Source organism: Eurytemora carolleeae, unplaced genomic scaffold, assembly GCF_000591075.1.
Source record: "Eurytemora carolleeae unplaced genomic scaffold, Eaff_2.0 scaffold111, whole genome shotgun sequence".
NCBI lineage: Eukaryota > Metazoa > Arthropoda > Copepoda > Calanoida > Temoridae > Eurytemora > Eurytemora carolleeae.
The window spans coordinates 204,397-229,952 of record NW_019396201.1 but is presented as its reverse complement, the minus strand read 5'-3'; the positions used below and the strand labels follow the sequence as shown (position 1 = coordinate 229,952).

General features: G+C 33.0%; 1 protein-coding gene across 2 annotated transcripts; it reads right to left on the bottom strand.

Moving 5' to 3' along the window:
- Window positions 1-2,031: 2,031 nt before the first annotated feature.
- On the bottom strand, window positions 2,032-24,919 carry LOC111697961 (protein abrupt). Of its 2 annotated transcripts, none has more exons than XM_023468144.1 (11): window positions 24,839-24,919; window positions 24,072-24,107; window positions 21,023-21,134; window positions 19,927-19,986; window positions 18,414-18,545; window positions 17,514-17,584; window positions 12,132-12,462; window positions 11,308-11,379; window positions 5,776-5,861; window positions 4,590-4,691; window positions 2,032-3,330 (listed from the first exon to the last, which is right to left on the bottom strand). In XM_023468144.1, the coding sequence occupies exons 2-11, from the start codon at window positions 24,104-24,106 to the stop codon at window positions 3,018-3,020; spliced, it is 1,314 nt and encodes a 437-aa protein (XP_023323912.1). In that variant the 5' UTR covers window position 24,107; window positions 24,839-24,919; the 3' UTR covers window positions 2,032-3,017. The 2 variants fall into 2 exon arrangements, with proteins under 2 accessions (XP_023323912.1, XP_023323911.1); XM_023468143.1 differs by having other exon boundaries at window positions 24,698-24,912.
- Between the last annotated feature and the right edge of the window lie 637 nt (window positions 24,920-25,556).

Genomic DNA, 25,556 nt, shown 5'->3' with positions numbered 1-25,556 from the left:
TATAACCTTTTGGGCCCTGGACCATCATTTTATACAAAAATTTTCTTGAAAATTATTTGATTTTCTGTAAGTCAATTCTCTGATAGCCTGTCATGCACACGTGGATAAAAATCAATCTAAAATTTTTTTTCATTAAAAAACATATTCCTATAATTGTAGCCTGCAGGTAATCAAAGAGGGAAACCCAATATTTTAGAAATATTCAAGATATTAACATATGGTTCACCTTTTTTTACCAAAATTGAGGATGGAGATAAACTTAATATTTTAAATTCATTTTACACAGTTGGACCCATAAAACTCTGGAAGAGAAGGTCGAAATTTAAATATGTTTCATGTTTGATGGGTTAGTTAAACTTGTAGCTTGAGTCTAAACACAGTTAAACAAACTGTTATACTTTGTGTACCCATAAAGATCAACGACTATTTAATTTACAAGATTCTGGTGCTCCCTAAAATGTGAAGGACCATTTATAAAAAAAACACTGCAGACACTGTGTAACTGAAGAGTTTGAAGGAAATTTTAGAGACAACTGACAGTACAGAATTAATTTAATCTTTCTCTTTACATCAATCTCCGTATTCAAATCACTGAATGAATCATTATAGCAGGTAACATATTTAGGCCTAAATCAGATTATCAAAATTCTTGCGAATATTATGCTGAAAGAGTTTCAGGTCTTCATTAAAATATCATCCTTTTGTGGGTAACCCTGTAATGTAGAATAATTGCATATTAAAAAACAAGTAGAAAACAAAGCTTTATTAACTTTAATTTAACATTTTATTTTACAGAAAACACTTTACTGGTTATTTTGTAAAATAAGTTTCGAGAGCTTTGAACGTAATCTGTTTTTTTTTATATTTTCATTTAGTAATTTTGCATGATGTTTCATACGAATACACGTATAACAGGATATCACTTGCTTCTCTGTCAGCATTGTGTTTTCTCTTTTTAACTCTTCAGCACTTTTTGAATTGACAGAACTATTTTGCTCAATATAGTTATGGTCTGGTAAGTTTTTACTTACAACAGGCAAAGGAACGGCAATCTCGAAAATAAGCTTTCTACCAGAGAAACACTTGCTCTCGAAATGTAAACTGCAAATATAGGTGTCCTTTACATCTTTCCATTTTAACCTTTTCTCCCTTGTCCAAAGGTCCTTGAATCCGTCTGGTACACTGAAATATTAGAATTTTCACAGGAAGAATATGTTTCATAAGTCCCTGATTTTAGCCAGGAAGAATATGTTTAAAGTATTATTTAATCAAACAGTTAGCGCCTGTATAAACAAACATGATTTAATTTATGTACATTGTACATTCCGTAGGACATAATAATATTCTATATCATATTATGACTATTATATACATCTGAACAGTGTACAACGTACAACGTACAACGTACAACGTACATGTAATGCTACAGAAGCAGAACTTGGAGGAGGGGTGGAAAGGTGGCGAGCTGAAAGGAATTGAGTCTTTTCCACAAAATCTGATTTTCTTATCCCTATATCTTTGCATTACAATGTTCGTATATAACCTTAGATATGGTGACTATGAATTCTGATAGATAAACTCATCTAAGACATAATTCCTTGGAAGAAAATCTGTTACCAACCTGATAACCTCTAACCCACGATGTTTAATTAGAAATCATAAATTATAAAAAATGAATAGATTTTCAATTTTTATATTTTATTCAGTTTTAACTATTCACTTATCACTCTGTTTTATTCTTAAAACTACTGGAAGACTTCATATATAATACTCACTATCATGGCACATGTAAAAATCACAAAAATATTTATGAAAATCCGTCAAACAGTCCGTACCACAACAACAGAATCTATTGCCTAAAGTAACTTATTTGTTAAAACTGGTTTCAAATTATAATTTTATAATTCCCATATCTTTGCAAACTGACGGTGTAAACCTTTGATGTTTCAAACTATGACTTCTTGATTTCAAAGTTTAAAAAAGGTGCAAGGATATCAGGTTGCAAAGATATGAGGAGTTAACTTGCTTTCGAAAATTTTAGCTTTAAAAAGACAGTTTTAGTCCGACAATTGACGTTGTCTAACAATTTTAAAAAGTTTGATTTTCTCAAAAATGTTGATTCTGGTCCGACGTTTGGTCCGGAAATTCCAAGATCTAAGACTGTGTTAGAGCTAGGTTGACAAAATTACTGGAATGTTACGAGCATCTAAACTGGGTGTATAAGTTGCACAATGTACACACAATTTATAACAAATACAAATATAGATATCTACAAGATGATTTTTGTACTGAAAATGCCACTTTAAAAATGATTTGATTAACTGAGGGATATATTTTTAATAAACATTTTCTTTTTTAATTTCAATATGGGGGGTAAGACGCTATTTTTTTAACAGCAAAATAGTGATTATTACTCTTTAACTATATTTATATCTTAAATAGGAGAAAGAAAATTGAGTCTGTGCCCCAAACTCAAATTTCTTATCCCTATATCTTAGTAACCTGATGAAGTAAACCTATGATATATTAAACTTAAATTATTTTATATCTAACTCAATTCATATAGTTTGACATATTTAATGTCTACGACATTGGGTTGCAAAGATATATATATATATATATTTGGGAAGGAGGGGGGGGGGAAGGTGAGTTACAATTTACAATTTTAAACATTTGTCAACAAATAAAATGGTCAGAAAAAACTGGACATTGAAGAATGGATATAGTTGTGTTTGGCACTTATGCGTTAAAGTTATATTTAGATATGAGATAAATAAGCTTCAATGTAACAAAAAACGGCCACAGGCCATACTCTCGTCCGGCCTTTGGCCGATTTTCAGGTTTGAGGTTAAGAAATAAGCTACTGTGTTGAAATGCATGGTAAAAGGTGTCCTTGAAAGCTCTCAAAAAGGTTCGAAATTTTCTCTTTCAGTCCTTTAAAGTTCCTAGGTATTTCAGACCCTAAAGGGGTTACTTTAAAGTACTGGGAGGTCCCTAGGACCCCTTCAAATTCGAGGCTAGCATTTCGAGGATGAATATCTACTTTGATTATTCATATTAAGGAAAGGAGCTAGGAGGGAGAAGGAAGGAGGAAGGTGAAGAGGTGTGGTGGACAGATTCAATACAGTATCCTCAGGAGTTAAGGGGCGAAGGGGGGAGCTGTAGGAGCGGGATGAAGTGTTTAGAGGAGAGCCAGGAGTGTTGGATGGACTGAAGGAGGTTGGTTTTATATCTACAGGTTTCACGGGTTTCTTATCTTCTGTCTCTGCTCCTTGGTTCTCGTAGTACAGGGAGATTATAGAATGCTTCTTTGTAAAAGCCCACCACCATCTGAAAGAATTTTAAATAAAAATTTCCTTTTTTCCTGAAAAAGGTTTAACCCATACAGTTTGTATAACTATTTTACCTATTTTTAATAGGTTACAAATAAAAAGTATGCATTTAGAAAAAGATGTACGTGAGGTTTTTACACTTCAAAATGCAACAAAAGAATAAAAACTATAATTAGCCTTCGATTCGTGTGCGTATATATGTTTGCTATTTTGCGTAGATGCGTATTTAATTGAAGGGTGTAAAACCATCGTAAAATGCCATATTAGCAACAGTAACAAAATGAAAACAACTTTAAACTTTGCTTTAACTTTGTATTTTAACAACTTTCTGTATTTGTTGTGCAGTGTCAAATTAAAGATCGGCCTTTTCTCTCTTTTTGGTCGTTTTCCGCAAAAAAAATCTTCCAACCCTTTTTACATTAAGAAAATATTAATATTTGAGGAAAAGTTTAAATGAAATATATAAAATGTTTGGAAATAGGTTTTTTAGATTCTAAAATTCTTTTAAAAAGGCTAAAAATATTTTTCTTTAAAAGGATAAAAAAGATAAACATTTTAAAGCCCAACAAATCTTTTTTGCGTCCACTTTATACTTCTTTATACCCTTTTATACTTCTTTATAATCCTAATTATACTCCTTTATACTCCTTTATACTCCTTTATAATCCTTTATAATCCTTTATACTCCTTTATACTACTTTATACTCCTTTATAGTTATACTCCTTTATAGTTATACTCCTTTATACTCCATACTCCTTTATACTCCTTTATACTTCTTTATACTCCTTTCTACCTCTCTTTACCCCTTAATACTCCTTTATACCCCTTTTTACTCCTTTATACTCCTTTATACTCCTTTATACTCCTTTATACTCCTTTATACTCCTTTATACTCCTTTATACTCCTATATACTCCTCTATACTCCTTTATATTCCTTTAAACTTCTTTATACTCCTTTATACTCCTTTATACTCCTTTATACTCCTGGATGCGCTCTAATGTAGATAAAGACGACCCTTATAGCAATGGTACTTTTAATCCTCATATGACGTCAGTGCTTATTTTAAAGAATAATATATTTTGCGACTCCCAAAATATAAACGAACTCAAAAATTGAAAACTTGAATTAGAATTCCATTTTTTAGCTTTAAACTTGTTAGCACAATCAATGCTTGTTGAATGTGATGATTGTTAGTTAAGAATCAGTGACGTCATATGAGGATTTAGTGTCCCTTGCAATAAATACGACATTTACCTGAACCCTTGTCTCATGGACATATTAAAACCTCTGTCCCCGGCCTCCCCCTTCAACCTCTGGATAAAGGAGATGATATCTCTCAAGGATTTACTGGTCCGCCTGCAGTACACAACAACACGTCAACAACTGCAGTACACTAAGGGGGGGGGCAGGAAACCTTTGTATCTTGTTTAAAAATTCAATGTACTGCAGTTTCAGGGAAAATTATAAACAATAGTCGACCTATGCAATACAGAGCTTGTTTACATTCCTCCCAAATAGATTATCAAGTACTAGAATCTATTTGATTCCGCCCAGAAACTGCAGTACACTTTGAATGTAAACAAAAATAGGGTTTCTTGTATATATTCTCCACGGGCACAAATCTTGTAAAAAGTTCTTGGAACATTAATCCAACAGTATGAAAGTAAAATTCTTGACAATGTTGACATAAATTTATCTAAATTCAACTCGAGATTAAATTCAGTTTTGAAGATAAATATCTCCGAGTTAAGTTCGTTAAAAAGCCTGAGATGAGAGCTAGCCCTGGAGCCGGCCTGGAATCTTGAAAAATATAATTAAACAATTCCGGAGGAACCATCAAATAGAACCATACGGATAGTGGCTGTTGACAAAACAAAACGTCAATTATAAAATATTTAGAATTTCAGGATAAATAACATCCCTCTTACCAGTCCTACAACTCCCTTCTCCAAACAATACCNGGTCCACCCAAATCATTCATGGCAAGCCTACTGGACCATTTTTATAAAGGCGTAACATGGTTACGCCGAAATGAATAACAATGACATGCTTTATTCAAATCAGAAGTTTAACAAGTTTTGAGAATTGGTAGGATAGAGAGAATTGGGAGAACTAGAAGAACTATGAGAACTAGGAGCACTAGAACTAGGAGAACTAGGGGAATTGGGAGAACTAGGAGAAGTAGGAGAACTAGGAGAACTAGGAGAACTAGGAAAACTAGGAGAACTAGGAGAACTAGGAGAACTAGGAGAGCTAGAAGAACTAGGAGAACTAGGAGAACTAGGAAAACTAGGAAAACTAGGAGAACTAGGAGAACTAGGAGAACTAAGAAAAAAAAAACTATAGGTTTGGACTTGGAGTAACAATTTTACCATCAAAGTATGTAGCTTTTTCTTTCCCTAAACTTTGCTTTTGATTTATATTGTGTTGTTATTGTTTCCTATTGTACGGCATATTAGATACTTCACAACAGTACTCCAGTACAGCCATATCTTCAAGCTCACTCAAGCCGAGATCATCAAGCACCTAAATAACAAGTTAGTCAAAACTTTGTCGCTAAAACAAACTGTTGAGATATTTTCAAATGACCACCTATTTATTCGAGTCGCATACCCGATACACATCGGTACTCTGATCAAGGATAAATAAGATATCCTTGTTTTTCTAGCTGAAAAATGAATATTTTCACTTGTGGTTTCTCTATCAAATGTCTGGCGGATCGAAAAGGGGCATGCAGTTATATGAACCATGAAAATTCGAGGTTTAATTTTTTTAGGTCTAATTGAAAAGTTGGACTAGGGTCATGTTTCACACTCCCCTATCTCAATTTTTAGGGACAAAATTATAAGGAGGGGGGGGGGGGACCTCCCTTCTATATTAGACCAAAATAACTCAATCGCGATAGGGTTCAATTGTCATGTTTATTGGAACACACTGTATAGGTATTTAAGTTTACCGAAAAAATCGGTCTTAATTTTTGTGAAAAATTTATTATATTAAAGGACGTTTATACTTCATGTTTGAAGTAATATGTGTGACAGGCAGGTTTCAGTAGATCTAAAATTCTTTGTAAAAATCCCTCCAAAAGGAATTAATTTCTATCTTAAACTGAATGACGAGAATGACGAGAATCTATTCTAAAGTTCATTTAGGAACCTTTATAGGCAGTCTTTAAAGTGTCAAACATCTGAATTAATTAGGATAAAATTAATGCAGTTTCAAGTTCTGACAAGGAACTAGGATATACGAATAGGTCAGGAACTTAAAGGAAATGTTCGCGAAAAAATGAAGGGGAATAGGCTTTCGGCGAAAAATAAGCATTTTTGATTGCCTCTAATCTTACTTCTATCTGTTGCGTCTATAAGGAGAAAATGGTTAAAAACGACTTATACCAAAGAACGTGGCGTCCATACAAATTCAGAAAGATGCAAAATTCAACTCGGATTGTAAACAAATCAATTTAATTCCAAACAAATCAAATCTAGTTCCTTGTTACTTGTTTCTTGTTCCTTGTTTTTAGTTCATTGTTCCTTGTTTCTAGTTCCTTGTTCCTTCTTTCTATTTCGCGAAAAATGAAAGGGGGAATACGTTCTTCGGTATTAGTAGTTATTAACAATTTTCTCCTTATAGATGCAACAGATAGATGTAAGAGTAGTAGCAATCAAAAGCGCTTCTTTTTCGCCGTAAGCCTATACCCCCTTTCATTTTTCGCGAACAATACCTTTAACAAGCACAAGGAAATAGAAACAAGGAACAAGGAACTAGAAACAAGGAACTAGAAACAAGGAACTATAGAAACAAGGAATTAGAAATTAGAAACAAGGAACTAGAAACAAGGAACAAGGAACTAGAAACAAGGAACTAGAAACAAGGAACTTTTACCAAGAACAAGGTACTAGAAACAAGAAACTTAAAGCAAGGAACTATAAAAACAAGGAACTAGAAACTAGAAACAAGGAACTAAAACAAGGTACTAGAAACAAGGAACTAGAAACAAGGAACTAGAAACAAGGAACTAGAAACGAGGAACTAGAAACAAGGAACTGGAAACAAGGAACTTTTACTAAGAACAAGGTACTAGAAACAAGAAACTTAAAACAAGGAACAATAAAAACAAGGAACTAGAAACTAGAAACAAGGAACTAGAAACAAAGAACAAGGAACTAGGAAATAGAAACAAGGAACTGGAAACAAGGAACTAGAAACAAAGAACAAGGAACTAGAAACAACGAACTAGGAACTAGAAACAACGAACTAGAAACAAGGAACAAGGAACAAGGAACAAGAAACTATAAACATGGAACTATTACTAAAAACAAGGTACTAGAAACAAGGAACTAGAAACAAGAAACTAGAAACAAGGAACTAGAAACAAAGAACTAGAAATTAGAAACAAGGAACTAGAAACAAGGAACAAGGAACTAGAAACAAGGAACTGTAAACAAGGAACAAGGAACTAGAAACAAGGAACTTTTACTAAGAACAAGGTACTAGAAACAAGAAACTTAAAACAAGGAACTATAAAAACAAGGAACTAGAAACTATAAACAAGGTACTAGAAAAAAGGAACTAGAAACAAGGAACTAGAAACAAGGAACTAGAAACAAGAAACTAGAAACACAAGGAACTAGAAACAAGGAATTAGAAACAAGGATCTGGAAACACGGAATTAGAAACAAAGAACAAGGAACTAAGGAACTAGAAACAAGGAACTAGAAACAAGGAACTAGAAACAAGAAACTAGAAACAAGGAACTAGAAACAAGGAATTAGAAACAAGGATCTGGAAACACGGAATTAGAAACAAAGAACAAGGAACTAGGAACTAGAAACAAGGAACTGGAAACAAGGAACTAGAAACAATGAACAAGGAACTAAAAACAATGAACTAGAAACTAGAAACAAGGAACAAGGAACTAGAAACAAGGAACTAGAAACAAGGAACCAGGAACAAGGATAAAGGAACAAGAAACTAGAAACAAGGCACTAAAAACAAGGAACTAGAAACAATGAAAAAGGAACTATAAATAAGAAAATAGAAACAAGGAACAAGGAACTATAAATTAGAAAAAAGGAACTAGAAAAAAAGAAACTATAGTGCAAGGCGAAAAAGAAAAAGTTTTTATTTTTATTTTTTATTACATATTCCTTGTCTATTAAGTGTTTAGTTATCCATGAAAGGAAGGATTTTATTATTTTCATATTCTTAAATAATTTCCTTGAATGTAAATGTTACTAAGTGCAGTTCTATGCATTTTACAAATATAATCATCAAAATATATCCAGATATAAAGATGGAGCTGCGAAATACACAAGGGCCTTATTATACGTATCCATAATTTTACATTCATCTTAAATTCTTCAAAAAAAGGGTTATTATACAGGGTGATCCATTAAACCTAAGATTTAAGATTTTGAAAATTTTAACTTTACGATTCTGCCTTTCTAAAATGTTGTTTTGCTTGCCGAGAATACTTCATTTATCTTATATATATAAAGTAGTAATCTTTGTTTGTCTGACTGTTTGTTTGTCCGATCATAACTTGGAAACCCCAGGACCAATGTGCCTCAAATTTTTATTGAGGAACTCGGGAGACCCACGGCATGTTCCTAGCTTGGTTTTAAGATTCTAAGCTGAGTGGGTCGACTTTAATAGCGAAAATTACGTTTTCCGGAAAAATCGTTCAAGTGCGGGTAAATGGCGGGAGTAATTTTTAGTAAACTTGGCAGCGCTGGGTTTCCAAACTAGTAAATTTATAAAGCATCGAAATTTTCGAAGCTTCAAAAATAATCGGTGGCCGAATTTAAAGAATTTGAGCGGCGGTTTAAATTTAAGCCACGGTTTAAATATGGTTGGTTTTACTTAAAATTGTATCAAATGTTTCAAGATTTAAGCCGGCGCTTAATTTAAACCGGGTTTTGGCGGATTTAAACCGCGGCTCAAATTCTTTAAATTCCATCTCAGGTTGCTATTTTTATTTTTTGGGACATCTTTAATCTGTTGTAGACTGAAATGTAATGGGGGAAAAGCGGAATTCAACCTTTAGCAAATTGACCTTTTTTCAAGTTAACAGTCTTCTCAGATTCAGATTTACCATGTCAAAATATAAACTGCATTTGAGAGTATACAATATGAATTCTTTCAAATGCTCGTATATGGATTTGATTGGATTTGAAATGCAGTTTTAGAAATGTTCCGATTTGTTTAAAGGAATTGTAAGCGTAGATTCAAGTGATCCTCCATGCACAGATGACAATGTCCGATTTACAACTGTACCCTTAAAAGCTTTTTCTAATCACATATGAATTAGATATCAATGTTTTTTTTCTTTAAACTGTTTATTTTCATTTGCGGTATCATTGCGAACGTGACTTGCGCATTTCTTGCTAAAGAGAAACTCACAGAAATAAACACTTTTCCGAGTCAGAAAAACGACGGTATCTTCCACATCTTTTATCAGATTAAGGTTTCAAGGGTTCAGTTGTAAATCGGGCATTGCCATCTTTTTATGCTGGGTCACTTGAGATTACGCTTACAGGTTTCTTTAAAGAGATGGTTTATTCTCTCCATCGTAGAATATCAAAGTACATAAATTATTAAAACTTTTATATTGCGAGACAACATAAATCATTAAAACTTTTATATTTGGAGACAACATTTTTTAAATACTGACTGTCCATAATTCTTCTTTGGAGGGATACCATGTGTGAGGTCCGATTAAAAACAAAACATTGGTTCAGCTGGTTTGACAATTGTTGAAACCCAAAAATCAACAAACTGATAGACAATACTATGCGTATTACGAAGAACTATAAACATAAAGTTGTACTGAATGTTTTTTGACATGTCTGTCATGTTTATTTGTATGTCCGATCATAACTCAAGAACCTCTTGATCATTTCGTCTAAAATTTTTATTTGGGAGCTTGGTAGAAGAACGGGAATGTTCTTAGCTTGGTTGCAAAATTCAAAATTGAGTGGGTGTTCTTCTATACTTTGTTTGTCTGTTTGTCTCTTTTTTGTTTGTTTGTAACCGATAAACTTCAAAACGACTGAACCGATCGGGCCCAAATTTGTTGTGGGACCTCACTTGAACAAAGAGAAGGTTTCTGGATGGCAAGAGTGGAACAAATTTGCTTTAAAAGTTATATATTTTTCAAAATCTATGCCAAAAAATCGATAAAAGTTAAAATCGAAGGTGAGCACGAAGCGCACCGGAAGCCTAATATACATATATATATATATATATATATATATATATTTACGTAGATAAATGCATATTTAAATATACGTTAAGTAAATGGTTTCACAAACAGTCTAATCTTATAGTTTTAATGCAAATATGCAAATCATAAAAGAAATGAGGAAAAATCTGTCCAAAATATTAATCTATAAATATCCCCCCATTTCGAACAGCATAATTTTGACCTTTGTTGAAAGTGTCAACTTCAAGTGTTTAAATCAATTGTTTTATTTATCCATAGATCAATAACAATACAGATAGGACACAAGATGTCGTCTTTTCAAGATTTAGGGGTTTTTCTTTTACAATAACCCCGAGGCAGAAGCCCAAAGGAGTTAAACGCATGCCGCGTTGAATTACAAGACAGACAGAGAGCATGCGCGTAACTCCTTTGGGCTTCTGCCTCAGGTTTATTGGAAAAAATCCTGAGGCCTAAATCTTGAAAAGACGACATCTAATGTTCTATCTATATTGTTATTAATCTATGCATTAATAAATTAGCCCATGCATTTACCCTTAAAGGTTAAAAACTAAAAGTTACGTTACAAAGTTAAAGGACATCTCTGGAAGTCTTGTAATGGTTATTGATTCTGTATAATAGTGGTGAAAAGTGATTAATTTTTTAAATTTATTACATTTATTACATTCCAAATTGAGATAATGATTATGAATTATAAACTGCATACTAAGTGTGACTGAGAAATTTGTTGATAATTCCTTTAAGACTAACCTGCATTCTTTTAGACTTTCCAAGAATATTATCGTAGAGTGTCCCTTTAGGAATACCATATTTACAGCTCGCCTTAACAAAACAGGATTTCTTTTTTTTAGAAAAGGTTTCAAACTTTAACCTTTAACGTACCCTCCCTTCTTTTCACCCCCCCCCCCCTTCCAGGCCTCCAGGAGTATCGTCTCTAGGTGGTAATGTTAACACTCTGTAACGTGCATGTAACTCTTTTTAGCCTGGGTTAACAGTGAACAAAGACGAAATTTTTTACACTTTCGACATCTTTAGATCTTGCTGTGACGCCACACGGCGCACGTTTATGCTTAAATATAAAAAGATCGTAAAAATGGTTTCTCTTTTGTTTTTTTTTTTTAATACGCTTTCAATCCTCTTCTCCTCTTTCGTCCCGGTTCTAAAACATCAAATCCTCCCTCTCCTTCCCACTCTATCGAGCCTTATCCCTCTCTATCTGACCCCTTCCCTCTAATCCCTCTCATCCCTCCCTTGATCGCTTTATCCCTCCCACCTCTCCCATCCCTCCCCATTCCTGCCCATATCTTCCGTAACCCATCCCACCCTTCCCATTTCTCCGCATATCTCCCCATCCCATCCCTACCTATTCGGTTCCTGTCCTCCCTATATTTCGACTCCATCACTCACTATTCACTCACCGCTTAACCCCATTCCTCCATATCCCTTAACACTCCTTCACGCCCTCAATTCTCTCCCCACCCATCCCATAACCTCCTTTCCCTCGCTGTTCTTTCCCATTCTATCCTCCCCATAACTCACAATCCTATCCAACCCTCCCCTCCACCTCCTATTACCTGAGTAAAGCGCATTCTCTGTGTTATAACTGCCTCTATTGCCTCCTGTAGCTGTGTCTGAGTCCAGGTTGGAACCTTGGACCCCTCACTCCTTGGTACCGGAGTCACGCTACTCAACCTCAAATCCTCGGGGTCGGATTTAATCTCGGAGATGGGTTCGGACTGGGTGGGAGAGGAGGATGAGAGGGTAAAAGGGGAGGGGAGAGGGTTAGGAGAAGGGGAGAGGGAGGAGGAGATTAATGTATCGGAATGCTGGGTAAACCGGCGTTTCTTCAACGGAGTAGTGGATTCGTTTACTCGTAAATCTTCAGGACTGTTCTCCCGGTTCTCACTGCAACATACAACAAGAATAAAGCAATGCCGCAAACTATTTCAAAGACAATGTTCCAGTAGTCTCTCAACCTTCATGTTTTGTGAGTCACCCTGTATGCAATTACAAAAAATGCAAATTTTATATTTTGCTTTTCTGTAAGACAAGTGGAAAATGAAGTGGTGGTTTTATTTGGAGAACTTTTGTTTATGATTACTGGGTACAAACTCTAACTGTTAACGGCATTGTGTCCGGTAACATTATATTAGGTACGCTTATAGATCGAAAACCACGTTCTTCCTTTGTAAAGGGGTCACACAAAACATAATAAAGATGATGACCGGAGAACGATCTATCTCATATAAATCTATATATAAATTTGGCTTGTCTGTCTGTTTGTTTGTTTGTATCCAATAAACGTCAAAACGTCTGAACCGATCGGGCCCAATTTTTTTGTGGGACATCACGTGACCACAGGGAAGATTTATGAATGATAAAAAATTTTTAAAAAATGTGTTTTAAAGGTTTTTAATTTTGTAAAAAATTCTTGAAAATCCGCGATTTTTTTTAAAATCCGCAAAATTTGTTCTTCTTTGTTTTAAAATTTAAACAAAAAGAACATGTTCACAATTTAAATAGAAGATGGGCGCGAAGCGCCCTAAAAGCCTTGTATAATATATATATGTATAATGCATTTTGTACAGTAAAAAAATTAGTCTTAATGGTATTAATGTACTGATTACCTAAACTAAATGGTACTAATGTACTGATTACCTAAACTAAATGGTACTAAAGTCTATCAAATACTTTTTCACAAACATTTCAAATAAAAATTGTACCAGTCGAAAAGTTTATCGTAAGTAAAGATTTAGAGCTATAGCTAAGGTAAAATCATTATCTACGGCCACAGTTGTCTTTGAAAAGTAAGACTAATGCTAATCAACAACGAATAGGCTGTTTAGTTTACCTTGAAATTACCCAAATAAGTGAACGGTCCCTTTAAGGTCAAAATGAATATTATTTTTCTGTTTCTCTTGGATAATTTTATAGTAGATTATGATAAATCTCTAAGAGACTCTATACAAAGATTGCAATATCTTATTTACAGTTCTACCCTTGAAACCTTAATCTCATCAAAAATGCGTTTTTCTGACTGGACAAGTCTTTATTTATGCAGGTTTCTGATTTCTCCATTGCTTCTTATAAGCTTTCGCAGAGACTCCGCAATTGAAAATGAACAATTTGATTAAACAAAAACATTGATATCTAATTAATCCTTGATCAGGTTTCAAGAGAACCATTCTAAATCGGACATTGCCGTCTTTGTATTGAAGGTATTTTTAGATTACGGGTAACTTCTTTTACAGCTGATATTATTGCTAGAAATATGAATACTAGAAACACGTTTTCTATGAAAAACAGTAGTTATTTCTGTCATATTTGTATACACATTAAGCATTGACTTGGGCACTTACAAATGTAGGTCTAAAAAGGAAGAAAGGGGATTGCCCTAAAACATGTTTCGGTGGCAATCTTATGTAATTTTGTCTTGTAACTTCATTTCTATCAATCAAGTTTTACGAATTTATATCTGCACAACAGCAAACTTTTTCAAATAATTGTTTAGTCAATAATATCTGACAGCCTTTTGTTAGCTGTGCTATTTTTACAAATAGATAAAAAGAATTATTTAGAAAAATTTTCGCTCATTTTCGTCTTAATGTGTAACCTAATGATATTGAATATTTGGCCCCAAAACAATATGTGCAGTGAGCAGTGTGCAGTATGCAGCGTGCATGCATACTGCATATAAAGGAATTAATTTTGACTTAAATTTGAAATATATATTAAATACGGTCAAATTGAGCAAAATTGTAATTTTTAATTGGAATTGTGGATATTGAGATTAAGCTTGATCCTTTCTTTTTCTTAATCTCGAGACTAACCTAATCTTGTACTTGTATCCTGAAAACTGTATAAAGTTTAACTAATCAGAGTCGCGTACACGAAGCCAGGAAATTTAAAATTTTGCGTGCCATTTAAGATTAACATACAGAAACGGGAGGGACTCTCTAATTGAAAAAAACTGGTTTTTGATTTTTCTCTACAATATCCAAGAAAGAACGGTTTAAGAAGAAAAAAAAAAGTGTGTTCATTGGATACTCAGATTAAGGATATCTCATTCTAAAGTTTTCAGCTCTGGATAATTTGCCCCTATTGTAACGGTAGCAGAAGAAGTGTGTGCATGCAAATCGGACATGCCAGTTTATAAATATGAGGGTCACTTAAAGGGACAGACCGGCTATGTAAGGTAGTTGAACTGAGTATGCAGTGTTAGGGACAAATTTTTTAGGATTCATTTGAGACATATAAAACTTTTTAAAGATCTGTAAATCCTGAATTTGAGCGCAAAGTCGACGTTTAAAATCGTACTTTTGGGTGGATAAGTTTTCAGAATTGTGTTTTTTTTTATTATCAAATAACAAGGACAAAAAATGTAAACAAAATTTTACAGTAAACTAATTAGTTGTTTAGGAACAGGTTGAGAAATAAAAATTAATCATATCATCAAAAATAAGTAATCTTATTCAATTATTAGTTTCTATAATCTATCTTTGAACACAAAGATTTTCTGCAGATTTTCAGGAATTTTTATTGAAAAGACGACATTTAAAGAATTTGAAGAAATCTGCGAACAAATTTATAGAAAATAAGAAATTTAACATTATGATGAAAAAGAAAAAAAAATTAGTTCTAACTTTGATTTATTGACAAATTTCTTTTGAGAACTATGTTCCTAACCATCTAAATTATAGTTTACTGTAGAATTTTTACTATATTTTTCGTCGTCGTTATCTAATAATTAAAAAAAACGATTCTGAAAACGTACCCATCAAAATTCATGATTTTGAACATCGACTTTGCGCTCAAAATCAGTAATTATACATCGTGGAAACGTTTTATATGTCTCAAATGAATCCTAAAGAATTTGTCCACAACACTGCATACTCAGTTTAGCTACAGGGTGTCCCACGAAACATGACAGTATGCAGGACGTCTTGAATGTCGTCTTGATTTTTGATATAATTTGCTGCGTTTATTTTTCAACCTAATTTTAGAAGTAAATTTCTAGAGATAATAATCACAAAATTTCAGGAAACAAATGTTTTACGAGGGGAGAGGGTTGATTAGACATGGCCATGCCTCATAAAGTTCACATAAAATAAAAGACGCACAAGAAACTTAAATATTTTACTTCCTGATTGAAATCAGTTTTATTGTTTTGTAAAAAATATTGAAATGATTAGCATTCAAGGATTCACATAAAACACAAGGACGTGGGTACATTTTGCAATATTCTGATAGTTTAATTAGTCATTAGTTCGCCATCATGGAAGTTTTAAACTTTTTGCTCTTTCAGAACTTTCTAGTTTTCTTTTTCTTTATTTTCGTGAATTCAACAAATTAGTTAAACCAAAAACAAAGGAATTGATTCTTTGCCCCAAACTCAGATTTTCTTATCCCTATTTCTTTGAAATACTTTGATATTTCAAACTTAGATTATATTATATCTAACAGAATTGATATTTTGAAATATCTAAGGTCTACGACAATAAGTCAAAAAGATAAAGGAATTGGAAAATATGAGTTTGTGGCAGAGACTAAATTCCTTTACTTAGAAGAAAGAAATACGTATCTAGCTTTAGATATTTTTCTGTTTGTTTAATAATAACTACTAGACGATTTACATTATTATTATAAAGATTTATTCACACACAAAGATATAAATACATATATAAATGGTGTAGTTAAAATTTGTTTAAATAAATTTTTTTGAAAATACATAGAACATTACATAGATAAGACATTACATGGATAAGACAATACACGGATAAGACATTACACGGATAAGACATTACATGGATAAGATAATACATGGATAAGACATAAAATGGATAAGACATTACATGTTTATGTTTATGTTAGGATTATTTTCAGGACTCCTGGCGGAGTATATAAGAAAATTTCCGATTGTTGTCATGATATTCATATGGTTGCATATATCACATTAATATACAGAGTATATTATATTCAATAATTTCGAATATCCAGTGANTAGCAAATAGCAATGTCATCTAAGTTGTCCTTCATTATGGGCACTAATGTGCACAGTAGTAAAAAAGCAGGAATTTTGCCTGTAGCCAAAAACCATTTAAATAGGTTGGTCACATGATCTATTAACTTGTTTGATGCATGTTCTTAAGTTTGAGTATTAGTATCATACAGTGAATCTATTTAGAAGTAAAATTTTTGTCATGTTTTACGAATAACGAGCTGTACGTTTTGCAAAAGTTTTGCAAAATTTTACGTCAGTACAGTCGTGGTCGTCTTCATTGTATTGATATAAACGACGACCACTGTAGATAAATTTATCGAACTTAACGTCTATACATACATAGTTAAATCTGTGTGTAGGAAGTATTAAATAAGTATATATTAGATGTCAACAATATGGAATTAAATTATTTAATTCTGTTTACACGGGATGGGATGGGATGGGAGGGGGGGGGGTGAGAAGGCACCCTCCCCCCTCTTCCATTTCCGCCTTCAATCCACCAGGGCGGGGCTTTAAAAAGCTTTCAACCGATTCAAGGCTTTTTATTCATTGTTATTCATTAAAACTTGTCAAATGAAAAAGTGTAAAATTATCATTATCAAATATTTCATGTTATCACTTCTCTATAACTTTCTTCGTAATTTATTTAATCTTTCTTCTGTTGAAGTGTTTATGTATTTATCTATTTTTTTATTACTTAAAATTAACGTTCTATCTATTTATCTATCTATCTATCTATCTATCTATCTATCTATCTATCTATCTATCTATCTATCTATCTATCTATCTATCTATCTATCTATCTATCTATCTATCTATCTATCTATCTATCTATCTATCTATATATCCATCTATCTATCTACTTATCTATCTATCTATCTATCTATTTATCTATCTATCTATCTATCTATCTATCTATCTATCTATCTATCTATCTATCTATCTATCTATCTACCTGGAAAGCCTGAAAGGTTTCCCTGAAACCGGAGTATCCTCCTCCCCTGAGAGACTCACGAGTCCACGGATCTAAAATCAGATTTTTAAAAGATTTGATGGATCATTTAAAAAGCTTAAAAAGGACTTTAATCCTAAATAAAAATTAATTTTAGTTTAATGCGACTCAAAATGTCTATAAATGAGTCATAGAAAAATAGAGAATTATTTGAGTCAAGATAAGAATAAATTTAGAGATTCGGAGACAAATCCACTTTGCAGTCATGTTATGCTGTGTAAATGGTTTTAGATTGTTCATATATTTGTATACAGGCTTTCTCTGCACTCATATTGGATCGTATATAGCTCTAAAATGCAATGGTTGAAACTAAAATTTAAAAAGAATGAACCATTTTGAAAAATTGTAAAAGGCTTATATAAAAATTTAAATGTATAAAATGCTAGGTTTTTTGTGTAGTACATAAATGTGTATTTTGGCGTTAAAGCTTAGAGATAATCGTATATGACATGGGACGCACTGTACGTAAATAGGTATGTACTTGCTCAGAGTGTCTTCATATAGTAATATTCATGTACATTGTACAATATACAGAGAATAATGTAGAGGTTTGTACATGTGTAACATAGTGTACGTATATTGTACATTACAATGTAAGTAGTACATTACAATGTAAATTGTACAATTATTCTGTAAATTGTACAATTATTCTGTAAATTGTACAATTACTCTGTACATTGTATACTTTACATTGTACATCTACTCTATGTACAATGTACATTTACTCTATGTACAATGTACATATACTCTATGTACATTGCACATTTACTCTTAAAGTGTACATTGTATATTTACTCTATGTAAATTGTAATAAATCTACATGCACTCTATGTATCCACTGACCTGTAAAGATTCTGCTGCTTGAAGTATGTACTGTATATCCTGCTGTACAACGCTAATCTGTCCTGTGTACATGTATTCTACAATATGTTGAAGTTCTATCCATCGTATATCCCGAAGAATGATGATGGGGTGCTGAAAACAAAAACAAAGTTGTTAATTTCAGTGAATTTCCATTTTAAAAGGGCGCACCGATTCACAACCGTACCCTATTAATTTTTAATGTGCAATAATTTAGAAGATATCGTGGTTTTAAGATAAGTTAAAATAACTATAAATCGGAAATGCAATTCACGGGCAGCCTTAGTACATTTCAATTTCCGAGCCGGGTCAACCTTTCCGGTCCCAGTTTGTACTGTACCTAACTCTATGGACAGGACTAGCCGGTCAGGCTTTATGCTTCAGATAGGTTGAATTTACTTTTAGCAAAGGGGCAGATTTGCGTGAATTCTACAAATGGAGGGTCACTTCACACTGAACTATTTGATTTGAAACGTGTTTTCGTCTATATTTCAACAATCTTTTTTATTTTATACATTTTCATTCAAAATGCATATGCCAACAAAAAAGTATTTAATAAATTATGTTTAATGGGTCAAATTGTGATCGAAAGTCACAGCTTTCTGAAATATTGACAGAACCGTTATATCCACGTGACTTGAAATTATGTCTACAGTCCAATTAATAAATCAATCAATAAACAAAGTATGGTAAAATTGTCTGGTTTAGGAGGACATGTATAGGTCAGACCAAGGACCTCGCAAATACATTTTTGTAGACCTAGTCATGTTTATTTTAGAACTACAATAAGCCTATATCTAGCTCAGCTTAAAATAGGTTATTGGAAAAACGCTATTAGTTTTTATAAGTGGGGGGCACTGTTTCGGATCCGTATCATTTTGATGCGGATCCGGATCCGGATCCGCGGATCCGCATCCGTGATGATGGATCCGGATCCGGATCCGAGGTAACTTTTGATTCTGTGAATCGGATTTTCCCTCTTAAATGTTATGCAAGGTTATAATTTATAAACTATAGTAATCCTAAAGTTAAAAATGTCGTCATTACTATTATATAAATGTAAACATTAAATTATTAAAGATAATTTTGAAAAATTTTCGTCATGTAAATAATACATTTACGAACCATTTTGATTTATTTATTCCATGGTTTTGGTTAATTTTTGGCGCTACCCGGATCCATATCAACGTTTCCTGATACGGATCCGGATCCGAAACGCTGGTGGGGGGGGGGGTGCAACTTTTGAATCACTGATGGAGGACCACTGATTATCCTATTTCATTGCAAACAAAACAACTCTTGGTACCTCGTAGCACCTCTAGTTTTGAGTATACACACAAGGATAAGAAAAACTACCTTATCGCTTACATATTGGAAATTAAACACTTTTTTGTTCTTCTCAATAGCTTTTTAATAAGAAGAGTTTAGATATCAATCTGGCGTACAGATTTACTTTAGTTTGACGTGAAATCTGTATCTATAAAGGATGTTATACCTGTGCATCAGTTTCTAAGAATAGCTGCTCGAAGTACGGACTACAGGCCGACAATACAACCTATAGAAAAACATATATTTTTTTGTCTGTTCCTGTTCATGGCCCCGGATGGATAGATTTAAAAAATGTTGTCTTTAAAGTTCATAATTTGTCCCCAAATGATAACAGAAAATCTGCGAAATCAAAAAATTTTATTTGCTCATATTGCATATACATAGAAAAAGCGGGTAGGCCTTTGAAACATCACATCTTCTCCTGTTATCTTTTTACAAAAATAAACTTACACCTAGGATTTCCACCGCGAATTTCTTATCAGCTATAGTTCTTCGAAAAAGAGAGTTTTGTAAAATATATGATTTAAATTCAAATTTAATTACTTTTGGCTTATAATGTGACTGGGTGCATTGATAGGAAAAATTATACGTGAATTTTAATCTGTAAACGATCCAACTTATTACACATGACACAATTGATTACAAAAAGATTGTGAAATTTCGTCATTTTGGACCAGAAATGATAAATTGATTAACTGTTCAACATTTAAAAAGCAACATTATTAATACAATACGTTAAAAAAAGTAAAATTTAATTACAATCAAGTTATATTTCACAAAATCAAAGGAAAAAAAATTACATAATATTTGTTCATAGTTTTAAGAGACTGTTTATCAAACTTATGACATTAAATTTCAAATTTTTAAAAAAGACACAAGTTAAAAAAGACAGAAAAATATTCTATTTAAATACGATTTAATTAAGTTCAAGATAAACAACCTGTACGAAGAATAAGATTTCCATCGTATTTTATAATCTAAAAAAACTTTAAATACTGGCTTTTCATTGAAAAATCTTTTCACAAAGAACTGTCGATATACAACATAAATGATTTGCGTGTCTAAAACCGCTTTTGTATCATGAAAAGTGAAAAATTCTGACCAATATCTGTTTTAAAATTGATTTGAAATTATCCATTTTATAGATGCAACGTGCACCTCTTTTTAAATAAAGGGACACTTGGAATAACGTCGAAAGTCCCTTTAAACTTTAAAAAAAGTTGTAAATGAAGAAAGCAGTGTAGTTAATAAGTTTAGTTCACCTTGTGGCATTTTATACTCCGTCCCTCTGCTGTTAATGTGACATCAACTAGTAGTTCACGTCGGAGTAAAGATGCAAATACAGTTCCTAGGTTTCCTAGGTAGTTATTCCACCTGGAGATATTCAGATTATACAACCCGTCCTTGTCTTAATCCGTCCTGGTCTTAATCCGTCCTATTCTCAATCCGTCCTATTCTCAATCCGACCAAGTCTCAATCCGTCCTATTCTCAATCCGTCCTATTCTCAATCCGACCAAGTCTCAATCCGTCCTATTCTCAATCCGTCCTATTCTCAATCCTACAAAGTCTTTATCCGTACTTGTCTAAATCCGTCCTATTCTCAATCCGACCAAGTCTTGGCCTTCCTATTCTCAATCCGTCCTGGTCTTAATTCGTCCTAGTCTTAATTCGTCCTAGTCTTAATTTGTCCAAGTCTGAATTTGTCCAAGTCTTAATCCGGCCAAGTCTTAATCCGTCCTATTCTCAATCCGTCATAAGCTTAATCCGTCCTTGTCTTAATCCGTCCTTGTCTTAATCCGTCATAGTCTTAATCCGACCAATTCTTAATCCGTCCTATTCTTAATCCGTCCAAATCTTAATCCGTCCTATTCTCAATCCGTCCAAGTCTCAATCCGCCCTATTATCAATTCGTCATAGGCTTAATCTCTCCTTGTTTAAATCCGTCTAGTCTTAATCCGTCCTAGTGTAAACCATCCTAGTCTCAATTCATCCTATTTCCAATCCGTACTAGTCTCAATCTGTCCTGGTCTCAATATGTCCTAATTTTAATCTGCCCTGGTCTTAACCCGTCCTAATCTCAATTCTTCCTAATTTCAATCTGTCCTAGTCTCAATCCGTCCTAATTTCAATCCGTCCTAGTCTCAATCCGTTCTAGTCTCAATCCGTCCTAGTCTCAATCCGTTCTAGTCTCAATCCGTCCTAGTCTCAATCCGTTCTAGTCTCAATCCGTCCTAGTCTCATCCTTTCCTAGTCTCAATCCGTCCTAGTCTCAATCTGTCATAGTCTCAATCCGCCCTAGTCTCAATCCGTCCTTATTTCAATCTGTCCTAGTCTCAATCCACCTTTTTTCCCAATTCCTTATATAATTAGTCTGTTTTATTATCTTAATCTTACAAGTGCAATACCAATGTTTTTACTTAACGAGACTGTTTACGCGTAATTTGAAGTGCCCTCCATGCAAAGATGGCAATGCCCGATTTACAACGGTACCCTTGTAACCTTTATCTGATCAAGTATGAATTAGATATCAATAAATCAATTTTTTTTTCTTAAAAAAGTGACTTGCGCATTTTATGCTTATAAGAAGCAAAGAATAAATTCACATCGAGTCAGGAAACCGAAGATATCTTCCACATTTCTCATCAGATTGAAGTTTCAAGGGTACCGTTGTAAATCAGGCATTACTATCTTTGCATGGAGTGTCACTAAAAATTACGCTTACAGTCCCTTTAATTAAGATTGTTCTACCATTAATATCGTCTAAAAAGTGCAATAATAAGAAATAATCGAATAACTAAAACTAACATATACAATTGAGGAACTTAGGAAGCCGGGGTTTGGGTCCCGGAGTACGGTGGGGGGGGGGGGGGAAGTATTAATCAATCCCCTCCCCCCCCTCAGTTACTTCTATTCACAACAAGAGTGGAATTGCTTAAATCCCAAGTGTGAAAAACTGTGTCCTTTCTTTTATTTGTTTAAAACAAGAATTTAGGAATTACTTAATAAACAACATAATATTTACGAATTTAATAATGAAATAGAGGAAAATTTAAATGGTTTATTATTAAACGAAATCAAAAGTGTTGCTTACAGGAACTTAAGTGGGCCTCTATTTACAAAATGTTCGATTCACAACTCTTTAATCCTTTCTCTTATCAAACTATTATCTTCGACTAACTTCACATTACGCTACAGTCCCTTTAAAATTTAAATATATTCTTAATTCATAGAAATAAAAAGCGTAAAAAGACCTTTTTATCCATTAGATAATCAAATTTATATTTTAAAACAATTTTTGCAAAGATCTAAGGCTTAAATGCATAATATTGACGGCTGTATAGTTTTTATTTAAAAAATGAATCAAACTAAAATGTTGTAATACAACTTTTTGAAAACATACACACTGATTTTTAATTTGTATTAATAAATTTAAAACTATATATGCTAAACATCTATATTAAAGTGTATAAAAAAATCAGGGGCGTATCCAGGAATTTGTCCAGGGTGGGCTTAATTTTTTTTCTCTTTCCAGGGGGGGGGGGCTCAGCACCCATTGGGGCCTGAAAACCCCCTGAAATTAATAGATTTCACTGGTCCAGGGGGGCTTAGCCCCCATAGCCCTGAATACGCCTCTGAAAAAATCAATCATAAAAACTGTGAAATGTGTTTTTTTACCAGGTTATTATTCTTCGAATAGAAATACACAATAGAAAATATTGATGAAAACATCATGATTTCTGAGAAATACAATAAAAAGAAAACAGATCAAATCAGCTTAAAAATATGAGAAAACAGATCAAATCAGCTTAAAAATATGAGAAAACAGATCAAATCAGCTTAAAAATATGAGAAAACAGATCAAATCAGCTTAAGAAGATGTGAATACAGATCAAATCAGCTTAAAAATATGATAAAACAGATCAAATCAGCTTAAAAATATGAGAAAACAGATCAAATCAGCTTAAAAAGATGTGAATACAGATCAAATCAGCTTAAAAAGATGAGAAAACAGATCAAATCAGCTTAAAAAGATGCGAAAACAGATCAAAGCAGCTTAAAAAGATGAGAAAACAAATCAAATCAGCTTAAAAAGATGAGAAAACAGATCAAATCAGCTTAAAAAGATGTGAAAACAGAATCAAAATTTTCTTTTTCAAATTCAATTCAAATATTTCTTTATAATCTTAATCTCTTATGTTCACTTTTTTAAACTTTAAAAATTAATATTATAATATAAAATTTTTTGCAACCTTAAAAAAATGTCAACTTTTAGTATTTATTGAAAGATGATTGTGGTTGTATAATTCTGCCTTAAAGTGTAGTGCTGAGAACTGCTAGGATCCATCCTAAAATTCACAATTTTAGGAAAAAATTTAATTTTTAATTTACGGATTTTTATCATCATCAAAGCTGCGTCGTCATGTTGCCTGATAGTGAAAAAGAAGATAAAGATCAAAAACAGGTTTTTAAAATTTCTTTAGAAATAGTTCAACTAGATTTATTTAGGCCTTCTACGCAGCATAGAATAGTAGCGATGAAAATATCACAAAAAAAAGATTTTCCATAATAAATAATAATTCACCCTCAAACTAAGCTTTCGATGTGTACTGCAGTGATTTGCAGTACACTGTCCGAAAAAATACAGCTTTTTTAGTGGAGAGTGAATTCCAAAAAATAATAGATTTCTATTAAAAACTGATAAAGAACACGTAAAAAGCACAAATCATTTGAACAGTAAACCCTGCGTGTGCATAAAATCTAAAAATTAAAAAACACATTTTAAAAAAGTCTTTTTTTCTTAATATTTTGCTAATTAAGTGTAATTAATAGCCTAATTGTAACAAGAAACTGTGTCCAATTTAAGTATATGTTAAAAAATTCAATTGAAAACCATAAAATAGTTACGAATTATCTACAATTCTAAATTTGGACCTACCTTTCATCAATAATTGTCAATTATTAATTGTGCCAATATGAACAAATTTCGTGGATTTTCTGTCCTTTTCCCACACTTTAAGTTACACAACACCGCGTAGACACTATGAGTTGATCAGTTTACGCCGTAGAGTCTAGGCACCTGATCCACCTGTAGTAGTGGACTGATGAGGGGAGAGAGCGTCAGGGAACATCTTTCCACCGCGGTGCTCAGAAACCGCCGGCATCACGGCGCACCACTCTTCATCTCTTTGGGCCCTGGACACTCTTCGTAATATTCATTCACTTTTTTTGCAGTAACAGTTTTTATTTTCGAAGCTGTTTAAAATTAAAAATGTTAATTGATAAAATGTTTTGATCCGAGTCTAGGGCCCGGGAGCAACACACCTGTGAAACTCTGCTGTCCCGGAGTAACAGGTCGTCTAGGACCCAGGGCTACTCATCCAGCCTTAATCCTCACACAAAACAAAAAATACAATTTTACTTTAGCAAATTTTAAATGATTGATAGCTATGACCAAAAATGTTTAATTTGCTAATAAAAATATTATTATTTTTGCATTAGATGTTTGGAAACTAGCTTTAAAGCTGCACCTAGAAGCACTAGGCAGGCATCTACAGGGAGAAACCAGATTAGGGGGAGGAGGNCACACTGCCTGAATGACTGCTTTTGCCTGTAACAAACTAAATCTTTGTTTTGACCCACTTTCACTTGTCAGATTTTGATAAAATTTAGCTTTTTGGAAAGCCTATGAGGTATGCAAAAGACCGAGGGATAGATAATAAAAGATATAAGAAAAAACTTTGAACATTTTGATGACAGAAAGAGAATTAAAAATTTTCATTAAGTACAAAATGGAA

What these genes read in the sequence shown, in the direction of transcription:
- LOC111697961 (XM_023468144.1), bottom strand. Translation starts at nt 24,106, where the DNA reads ATGGATCCTAGCAGTTCTCAGCACTACACTTTAAG. An exon ending in AAACCTTTCAGGCTTTCCAG is followed by an intron (nt 12,463 to 17,513) that starts GTAGATAGATAG and finishes TGTATGTTGCAG; the next exon opens with TGAGAACCGGGAGAACAGTC. An exon ending in GAAAGTCTAAAAGAATGCAG is followed by an intron (nt 5,862 to 11,307) that starts GTTAGTCTTAAA and finishes CTTGTTATTTAG; the next exon opens with GTGCTTGATGATCTCGGCTT.